Source organism: Artemia franciscana, chromosome 20 (genome assembly GCF_032884065.1).
Source record: "Artemia franciscana chromosome 20, ASM3288406v1, whole genome shotgun sequence".
NCBI classification, from domain to species: Eukaryota; Metazoa; Arthropoda; class Branchiopoda; order Anostraca; family Artemiidae; genus Artemia; species Artemia franciscana.
In genome coordinates, this window is record NC_088882.1 from 30,031,662 (window position 1) to 30,042,847 (window position 11,186).

The 11,186-nt window shown below is 35.2% G+C and overlaps 1 protein-coding gene across 3 annotated transcripts in view; it reads right to left on the bottom strand.

The window, feature by feature from the left end:
• The window catches only part of LOC136040096 (phosphorylase b kinase gamma catalytic chain, skeletal muscle/heart isoform-like), a gene marked incomplete at its 5' end in the record, with an annotated part of 62,159 nt that extends 60,551 nt beyond the window's left edge, over positions 1 to 1,608 (bottom strand). For all 3 annotated transcript variants that reach the window (XM_065724188.1, XM_065724187.1, XM_065724189.1), the window contains 1 exon segment: positions 1,569 to 1,608. In XM_065724188.1, the coding sequence (XP_065580260.1) occupies positions 1,569 to 1,608 (40 nt within the window).
• Positions 1,609 to 11,186: the final 9,578 nt, after the last annotated feature.

Sequence of the window (11,186 nt, forward strand, 5' to 3'; positions counted from 1 at the left end):
TGACAGTTACATAACTATAAACGTTGTCATTGTCTTTAGAACATTTTATAATTAGTTTTAGTTTTAATAATATAACATGTATATTGTTTCAAAGGTGATCTAATGAACCTTTATGCTAAAAACTCATGAGAACTTTGGATTTGACAGTCTTCTTGCGTCGTAAAATACATTTTACATTGGAAATTTCACAGTAAATTTGTCCTTTGCACTGGAGGGGGCTTGACATAGGTAAGAGGACAGACAATAGCATTGTGAAGCAATCCATTGAAAAATTATAAACTGTTATATCTAATTGTAATCGTGCAACGTTATCACTGATTTCATCATATATGAAAAAAACCTTAAATGTTGTACCTTTAAAACTTTGACCTTTTTGCTCATAATGCCATCAAAACCGTAATAATCATACACGTAACCCTTATAAAGAAATGGTAAAAATTCAATGTTCTTTTTCATATCATTTCTACACAAAGTAGGTTTATATCAGTTATCTGTTGCAAATCTCGTATGCTTCGATGTTGAAAGATTAAGTTTAAAGTATTTCTCAAAGTGAAATACTTTATACGGTGTTTTAACACCGTAAGAAAACGTTAAAACACCGTTTAGAGATAAAAGAAAACTGTAAACTAGGGGAAAAGACAAAAAAAATAGTGGCATAAATAAAAATCAAATAAATAAAAGTCTTAATTCTAAGCTTATAATGACTTCTTCTGAAGTAATAAAAACTTTAAGTTCATTTTTAACCCCTAATTTCCCAATGTCGCGCAGTTTTTACTTTGTCCGATTCAAAGTGACATATGAGTATCAGACATGAAAATAATTTAGCAGTTAGCCTTAAAAACAGACCTTTCGACCGAATTCCAATTTCTGGCAACCTTCAAGAGGGAGAAAAAAATGACGGAATTACTTTGAAGTTTACTATTAGAGATGTCAAACCATCTTAAAAACAAAATAACAATACAATTACTATATAACTTTCCCCAGTCCATTTTTCTGCAAAAAATAGTGACATAAATAAAACCAAATAAATAAAAGTCTTAATTCTAAGCTTATAATGACTTCTTATGAAGTAATAAAAACTTGTAAGTTCATTTTTAACCCCTAATTTCCCAATGTCGCACCCAAATTGACGCACCCAGGATTTTTTTTTGCAAGATGAGAATAATAATTCATCTATTTAATGATTAATATTTTAAGGCATTTCCTAAATACATTTTGCCCAATAATAAAATCCAATAAACAAAACTACAAACAATCCAAGCCTTTCCATGGGGTAGAGCATGTTAAAAAAAAGAAAAAGAAAAGAAACTTGAAAACGAAAGACCGTAAAATAGAGAGAAAAAAGAGAAGCCAAAAAATAACGGTGGATACATAACAATCATTATCTACCTTCTTGTGAGTCTTACTTTCAATATTCTGATGACTTCTTATGAAATGTAAAAAAAAATACTCTAAGGAGTTCATTTTTAGACATAAAGCTGGATAATTTTGCCCATTGTCTACTTTGGACCAATCCGAATAGTGGGATAAATAATAAAGAAACAACTTTATAAGTCTTACCTACTCACCTTCCAAGGACTTCTTTTGGTTCATATTTGGTGTAGAATCCTGAAAAAGATTACATTTACTATTTTAAAAAGTTCATACTACTCGAGTTGATTTAGTTTAAAATCTGAAAATTGGGCAATTAGCACCAAAAATACACAAAAAAAATTGGCTCGCGGGGGAGGGGCTGGTTGCCCTCCATTCATTTTTGACTCTTAAAAAGGATACTAGATCTTCCGACTTCTAATCAAACGAGCCCCATCCGATGCGATGTTTATACAACCATTTGTTCCATAAAAACCTTTAATGCCCGCGGCACAGCCAAAAATCCTTGCCCCTAGCCTCTTGAGGGTTGCGTCCACCCTAAAGGCATTGTAATATACTCTTTGGGCTATTGGTAATAAAATGACCGTCTCGCAATTTTGATCGAATACGTTTAGAGAAAAGTGAATGTCAGGGAGAGGGGGCTAGTTTCCCTCCCGTCACTTTTGACTCTTAAGAGGGAGCTATAACTTTAAATTTCAAATCAAATGAGCCTCCTCTAAAGTTCACACAACCACCCCTCCCAAAAAAGCTTATGTGCCCCCGGGGCGTAGCTTAGAACTATCACCCCCAAAGGACTTTTCATGTCAACGCCAAAAACCTTTTGACTCTTTCTCACTGTTCCACTTTTTAAACAATAAAAACCTCTTTTTCCGGCTTAAAAACTAATAATGTCAAATATGCTCAAAAGATAGTGTCATGTCAAGAAGCTGAAGTTTGTTTTCATCAGTAGTATGGCTACAAAGACCAAAAGAAAAGACACCGACCTAAAGTATGTATCAAGTCCTAAAGTCTGCATATAATTTTTTGCTTCAGTTATACACATGTACACATCCCCTGAGAAACATACAGGAATCAAATTTAATACACCATAGATTACAAAGACACAGAGCTGGTCCTATGGGGTGGGGGATTGCGATAGTTTTCCCGGGCACCATTGCCTGGGGGCGCCACAGCTGGGAATTGCCCACTTTAACCCAAATTTTCACTTTGATTCAGTTTTTTTTTTGCTTGTGTTTAATTGGGAGTGGGGAGCTGTAATTAATTTTTTCCCTGGGCGTTATCACTTGAACATCACAACCTCAAAACAAGTTTAAAAATAACAAAACAGTTGAAACTGGCAAAAGTGTATGATTAAATTGATAGAATAAATAACTCATTCATAGGATTTTGTTTTAACACATTATCTGTCTATATTGTGAAGATGTCTGTCGTATCAATGATGATGTCTGTTTCCTGAAGAAATTGTCAGGAATGTTCATTATAGACTGTAATATCTCTTAGATATATGTTCGATAACATTATTTACCATAGTCTAATAGTCTTTAGACACATTTAACACAAAATCCTATGAATGAGTTATTCATTCTATCAATTTTATCACACGCTTTGGCCAGTTTCAAGTGTATTGTTATTTTTAAACTTGTTTTTAGGTTGTGCTCTACTTGTCCGATTTGAACCCAAAATACACATTTAGTCTTTTGTGGGTTGTGATAGCAATTTTTTGAAATAAATACCTTATATGAAATTCCAAAATGTGATTAAGATACATCAGATAGAATATATTCAGCAAAAAAATACTGAAAAACTGAATAGAGATATTACCCAACTTCATTGACTGATTTAGGAGAAGAGCTTTCTTAATTTTCCAGCAGGAAAAAAATCATCATAAACTTCGTATAATAAATAGCTCATCCAGTACAAATTAACAATATCCTGAACACTAAACGTCTAATTTTGAACTGAATTTCACTGGGCAAACAAAAAAAGCAAGTATTGTCTTGCAATACCAATCATTGCAGTGACATTACATTTACGTTAAAATGATATATTTACAGGCTTCGGATTTTCTCATGATTGCGCATAAGAAAAAGTACGATGTTTTGAAGCAAAAACTTAAAGAAAAGGGAGCAGCAGACGAATCAGGTTGAAAGATTAGAAACAGCAAAGCGGGACCAGAACTTGTGAAAGTGAATTCTTTTCGTAGGGAATGATGGAGTGATTTAGCTGTTCTCTCTACAAACGCAGACTATTTATCTTCGAAGATTGACGAATCTCAAGCCCTAATATCAGCCCTCAAACCCCAAATCGTCGTTATTACGGAATCGTTACCCAAGAACTAAACCAGATGTGTATTTCCAGCAAGTGCGTGATTATAATCTCTTTGTAAACAGTAATTATAAGCATGGAATTTTCATTTATGTTCATACCAAGTTGAAGTATATGGAAGTTAATGACCCAATCTCATCAAGTATATGGCAATGTTTAGCTGTTGATGTGAATTTACCTGGGTCCACAAGCGCTTTTAGAGTTGTGGCTGTTTACTGTAATCTTAGTGTTAGTGAATTGTCTATATTTAATAATCAAAAAATATTACAGTACTTATCCTCTGTTTCTTTATTTAGTTCCAGTTTCTAGCAGTTGGTGCATTTAACCTACCCTGTATTGATTACGCCTCAAATACAAAGCAACTTTCTGATGAGTCGTTTGAAAATCAATTCCCACAAACTTTACAAGAGCATTACTTGCATAGGCAAGTTTGCGGTCTAACTCGACCCCTTCAAGTCTCGAACCTTGTAATTGCGATATCACCTAATAATATTACTAATGTGAGCTTTTACCACCACTAGGAAAAAGCGGTCATTCGGTATTGGTGATATCACTAAATTGTTTTTTGGGTTTTGCTGATACTCGTAATAGTTCTCGGTACTTGTGTATTATTCAGAACACACTCAATAAGTGAAGTTAGGTTCTTTCGTGAAACAAACTAAGACGCAGATACATTTTATGAGAAAATCCAGTTTCACAGCCACAAAGACAAAACTCAAAACTACGCATAGTGATAGAGGATAGTGTCTGAACATGGATTATGAAATGAAGATTCGGGATTTGTCAAAGACTGAAAAAGAGGCAATTATATTTTTTCAGGATAAGGGGTTGTTGCCCACAACAAAACAGTGCGTCAATGGGCACAACATGACTTTATACTCTTACGAGAAGGAACATTACGAGAAGGAGCGCATAGTGATAGAAGATACCTAACCTAACTTAACTTCACTTATTGAGAGTGTTCTCAATAAGCAATGTAACGCTACCGCTGATGTGTCCTTCGGATTTATTAAGCAGGCCCTTAAAGAAGGTAAAGATCAATACATAGCAATATTTACTAGCAGGCAGTTTTGCAAAAATAGACAAATCGTTCATCGGTATATTGTACAAATGCTAAAAGAAAAAGGTGATGGGTAGCGTGAGCACGTAAAAATTAAAACCTCTGATTCATGATCAAAATATAATAGAGCTAGAAACAGAGTAACCAAGTTCCATTGTCTAAATCGTCAAGAGGTTGAGTCAAATGTTATCGCATCAGTCCAAGAGCCTGAAACTCTTTCACATATAGATGATAACCATGTAGAATTAGAACTTTTCAATAAGGTATTTGGTTCAGTTTTCACACAAACACACACAGAAACACATGCTCAATTTACTCCTCTAGATTTAGCAAAGGAATCAAACAGTTCGTAGTAACGAACTGTAGTAAGGAGCGACTCGGCTCAATAGTAACCGAAACTCTAAAAAACAGAATTTTGGTACAAATATATACATCAAAAGAATTGGATATTTATGGTGATTTTAAATATATAAGTTTCATCAAGTTTAGTCTTACCTATCAAAAGTTACGAGGCTGAAAAAATTTGCCTTATTTTCGGAAAAAGGAGTCATTAAATCTTAATGAAAATTACACCATCATATTCAGCGTATCAGAGAACCCAACTGTCGAGGTTTCAAGCTCCCATCTGCAAAAACGTTGAATTTTTCATTTTTTGCCAGAAGAAAGATCACAGATGCGTGTTTACTTGTTTTTTTTTCTACCAGGGGTGATCGTATCGACCCGGTGGTCCTAGAATGTCACGAAAGGGGCTCATTCTAACGGAAATTAAAAGTTTTAGTGCCTTTTTTGAGTGACCAAAAAAATTGGAGGGCAACTAGGTCTCTACACTCAATTTTTCTTAAGGTGACCGGATCAAAATTTTGAGATAGCCATTTTGTTGAGTAGGCTATAGTCGAAAACCAAATAAATATGTCTTAGAGTATAATTTAATCCCACACAATCCCCGGGGGAAGGGCTGCAATTTCTGAACTTTCCCCATTGTTTACAAATGGTATTGGTTATTGACGAAGTACAATGACGTTTTCAGGGGGGTATTTTTTCTGGTGGTGGTGGGGGGGAGTCAAGGATTATGTGAGAGGATCTTTCCATAGAGGAATTTATCATGGGGGAGGAGAATTTCCATGAAGGGGGCGCTGGATTTTCCAGCATTATTTAAAAAAACAATGAGAAATTAAATAAAAAAATAAATTTTTTCAACTGAAAGTAAGGAATAACATTAAAACTTAAAACGAACAGAAATTATTACATATATGAGAGGGTTCGTCCCCTCCTCAATATCTCTCTCTTTACGCTAAAGTATTTTTGGTAATTTGAAAAGAGCTATTTATTCAAATTATAGGTCCTTTGTGGTTCAGGGATCATTCTTAAAAGAATTGGAGCAAAATTCGAATTTTAGTGTAAAGAGCGAGGTATTGACGAGGGGGCGAAGCCCCGCATATACACAATAAAAATATACGAATATAGAAGTTCGTTACATAAGTTAATTTATAAGTTATGTATAATTATTACTAATAAAAACTTTTGTAAATAAAATTAAAAGCTAGTGCGCTTTTTAAGTAAACAAAAATTGGAGGGCAACTAGGCCCCCTCCCCCGCCCCTTTTCTCAAAATCATCTGGTCAAAACTTTGAGAAAACCATTTAGCCAAAAAAGTAAAATTAATATGCAAATCTCGTTTTAATTATTCATGTACGATGAGCCAAAATCATTCAAATTTTTGAATCCTCAAAAATTCAAAAAAATGTTCAGAAATTAAATAAAAAAAAAGCAATTTTTTCAACTGAAAATAAGGAGCAATATCAGAACTTAAAACAAACAGAAATAATTACGTAGGTCTATATGAGGGTGTTCGTCCCCTCCCCAATACCTCGCTCTTTACGCTAAAGTATTTTTAATAATTTCAAAAGAGCTATTTATTCTATTTAAATGGGCTTTGTGGTCCAGGGGTCATTCTTAAAGAATTAGAACAGAATTCGAACTTTAGTGTAAAGTGCGAGGTATTAACGAGGGGACGAACCCCCACCCCCTCCATGTATGTAATAAAAACATACAAACATAGAAGTTCGTTACGTAAGTTAAATTGTAAGTTACGTATATTTATTACTAATAAAAACGTTCGTAAATAAAGTTCTAGTGGCCTTTTTAAGTAACCAAAAAAATTAGAGGGCAACTAGGCCCCCTCTCCCACTTCTTTTTTCCTCAAAATCGTCCGATCAAAACTTTCAGAAAGCCATTTAGCCGAAAAAGTAAAGTTAATAGGCAAATTTCGTTTTAATTATTCATGTACGGTGATCTAAAATCAACACCTGCATTAATTCAAAAATGTTCAGAAAATGAATAAATACAACAAGTTTTTAACTGAAAGTAACGAGCAACATTAAAGCTTAAAACGAACAGAAATTATTCCGTATATGAAAGAGATTGTCCCCTCCTCAGCACCCCATTCTTTACGCAAAAGTTTGACTCTTTCTCACAATTCTACCTTTTAAAACAATAAAAGAGTTAGAGTAAAGAATGGGACGTTGAGGAGGGGACAGTCCTTTTTATGTACGGAATAATTTCTGTTCGTTTTAGTGTCGCTCCTTACTTTCAGTTGAAAAACTAGTTTTTTTTCACTTGATAAAGGAGCAACCCGGCTAAATAGTAACCGAAACTTTAAAAACGGAAGTTTGATATTAAAAGATATATCAAAAGGATTGGATTTTTATGCTGATTTCAAATATATAAGTTTCAATAAGTTTAGTTTTACCCATCAATGGTTAAGAGCATTAAAGAATTCGCCTTATTTTCGAAGAAAGGAGGAAAACCCCTTAAAAGTCATAGAATCTTAATGAAAATCACACCATCAGATTCAGTATATTAGAGAACCCTACTATAGAGGTTTTAAGTCTCTATATGCAAAAAAGTGGGATTTTGTATTTTTTGCCAGAAAAAAGATCACAGATGCGTGTTTATTTGGTTTTTTCAGGGGTGATCATATCGACCCATTGCTCCTAGAACATTAGGAGAGGGCTCATTCGAACAAAGTTCTAGCACCCTTTTTAAGCGACCAAAAAGATTGGAGGGCAACTGGGCCCCCTCCCACGCCCATTTTTCCCTAAAATCATCAAATCAAAATTTTGAGATAGCCATTTTGTTCAGAATAGTTGAAAGATCAAGTAATTATGTCTTTAGTGTAAAATGGCCCGCCATAGTCCGCGGTGAGAGGCCTGTAAGCTATGAAATTCGGCCATTGTTTATGTACAGTATTTGTTATTTGGAAGTATGCAGACATTTTTTATGGCACTTGGTATTTGCCAAGTGACATATAGCGATCGCAATTTCTGTCTGTCTGTTGGTCCCAGATTTGCTAATTCGGGCACTTCCAGATAAGCTAGGACGATGAAACTTGAAAGGCGTATCAGGGACCAGGCCATATTAAATTTGAAATAGTCGTTTCCCCGATTCGACCGTCTTGGGGGGGGGGGGAGCGGAGAGACAGTCAATTCGGAAAAATTAGGAAAAATGAGGTATTTTTAACCTACGAACAAGTGATCAGATTTTAATAAAATTTGGTATTTAGAAGGATCTCGTGTCTCAGAGCTCTTATTCTAAATCCCGACCAGATCCGGTGAGATTGGGGGGAGTTGGAGGGGAAAACCGGAAATCTTGGAAAACGCTTAGAGCGGAGACATCGCGATGAAACTTGGTGAGAAGAATAAACAGAAGTCCTAGATACGTAATTGACACAACAGGAACGAATCCGCTCTCTTTGGAGGAGTTGGGGGGGGGGGGGGGTAATTCGGAAAAAATGGATAGTTATAACTTACAAACGGTGATCGGATCTTAATGAAACTTGATATATAGACAGATTTCATGTCTCAGATGCTCCATTTTCAAATCGGGTCAGATCCAGGAACATAGGGGGACGGAGGGGGGAAACGGAAATCTTAAAAATCGGAAATTTTGGAAAACTCTTAGAGTGAAGAGATCGGGATGAAACTTGATGGGAATGTTAAGCACAAGTTCTAGATACGTGATTGACATAACTGGACCGGATTCGCTCTCTTTGGGGGAGTTGGGGGGGATTTCTAGTACTTTGGCGAATTCGAGAATAAGTACAAGTTAGATATATGATTGATATAAGCAGACCGGATCCGATCTTTTTGGGGGAGTTGGAGGGATTTCTAGTGCTTTGGCAAGTTCGGTTCTTCTTGAGGTCCTAGGATGATGAAATCGATAACTCTAGTACCAAGTCTAATTTTAGGTTCCGACCTCGGCATTATTCAGGGTCTTTTTTTCACGAGTTTCGTTTTCTGGGAAATAATTTCCACGGAAGCATTTTTTGAGTGACCAAGAAACCAGAAGTGCTAAAAGCTTTAGCGTAAAGAGCAAAGTATTGAGGAGGGGGCAACCCTTCATGTACAGAATAAATCTGCCAAAACTAATCTGCAAATTTTGTTTAACTTCTTATGTACAGTGAGCCAAATTCGAACATGCGTTAATTGAAAAATGTTCAGAAATTAAATAAAAGAACAAGTTCTTTTTTAACTGAAAGTCAGGAGCGATATTAAAACTTAAAATGAACAGAAATTAATGGGTATATGAAAGGGGCTAACCCCTCCTCAACGTCTCACTTTTTACGCTAAAGTTTTTATTGATTTAAAAAAGTGGAGCTTTGACAAAAAGTCAAACTTTAGCGTAAAGAACGAGGCGTTGAGGAGGGGACAGCCCCCTTCGTATACAGATTTATCTCTGTTCGTTTTAAGTTTTAATGTCGCTCCTTAATCAGTTAAAAAAAAACTTGTTTTTTTTATTTAGTTTCCTGGAAAGGTGCCGGATTTTGAAGGATTTTCAAACGCGATGTTACGCGAACTTGCATTAGTGCTTGTTGAACCATTTACATATCTGTTTAATCTTTGTCTCTCGTTTGGTGAATGTCCTTCAGCTTGGAAAAAAACAATCATTAGGCCATTGTAAAAGATTGATTAAAAGTCCCATTTTAAAAATTACAGAGTTATTTCAAATACATATATCTTTTCCCACATTATGGAGAAAGTTCCGGTGGACAGAATGCAGTCACTTTTTGAGAAAAATAACTTACAGCATTCAGCTCAACATGGGTTATGTAAACGGCGTTCTTGTAACATGCAGCTTCTGGAGGTATTCTGTTTGATTATATTTATATTAAATTTCCCAAAGCTTTTGACAAAATTTTCCTCACAGTTCTGGCATCCGCCCGCAATGGCAACTATATGGTATCCGCCCGCAAACTGAAGCAAGGATAACGGATTACCTTACAAAAAGAACCCCAGATGTTTCGGTAGGTGATGCTTTGTCATCACCTATATCTATCATAAGTAGAGTCCTGCAGTGCAGTTGTCTTGGGTCAGTACTCTTCTACCATTTCATCAATGATATGCTGTGTGTTGTTAAAAATTCGACCTTAAAAATGTTCGCGGATGATGTGAAAGTTTACAGGTCAGTCGTGAATGAACATGAAATTCTTTAATCCAAGTAGTGCATCCAAATAGAGGATTTGGATGCACTGCACTGGTGGTTCTGCACAGGCAAACTCTTATGTTCATTAAAGAAACCAAGCGCAATGCTGTGCACTATTTGCATTGACTACCTCAACATTACCATTGCTTTGTTGATAAACATGTATTGGATATCACCCATTTTTGTATTTTTACAAAAGAATTTTTGTATTTTTGTATTTTTTTGTATTTTGAAATTTTTGTATTTTTTTGTATTAGTTATTTTTCTGACATATATGTGTTTACACAGTGTGTTTCAGCACAGTCATAAATTGTTTTAACATTTAGTGCAACAAGCTTGGTAAAGCATACCACACTTTGGAATTAATAAATTACCTTATTATATGATTAACCTCTTCTAAATAAAATGGCTGTTTAAATAGTGCTGCTATGTAAAAAATTGATTATCTGCTATCAGAGAGTTTAAACACGAGCTTCATTAAAAAAAGGAGACTTAGTCCATAAAAATGAATTACACAGTGGAATTATTTCAACAGTCAGGAAATTTCCTTGACTTCAATCCTAATCCTTAGAAAAACTTCAGTTCCTGATTCTATGTCCCTTTACTTAACCAAACTATTTTTCAATAAATTGTTGCTAGGTATTCACTCCTTTAGATAATTACAACAAGCAACACAATTATGTGTTTATCTCCTCATTTTATAAATAGGGGGCCAAAGATAAATGTCCTGGATCTGAAGCCTTACGCCAGGTCATCTAGAGAAGAGCAAAGAGGGAAACATAGAGGGAATCATTTAAATCAATGCCATCAAATAGAAAGAATCCCCCTTGGCTTGGCTCCCCCTTTGCCCCTCTTGGCTTGAAAAATTGAATATACTACACTAGCTAATTGTCGAAATTAAGGGGATCTGATTATACAATTCAAGCTGCTAAACCATGAAAAGCCTATAC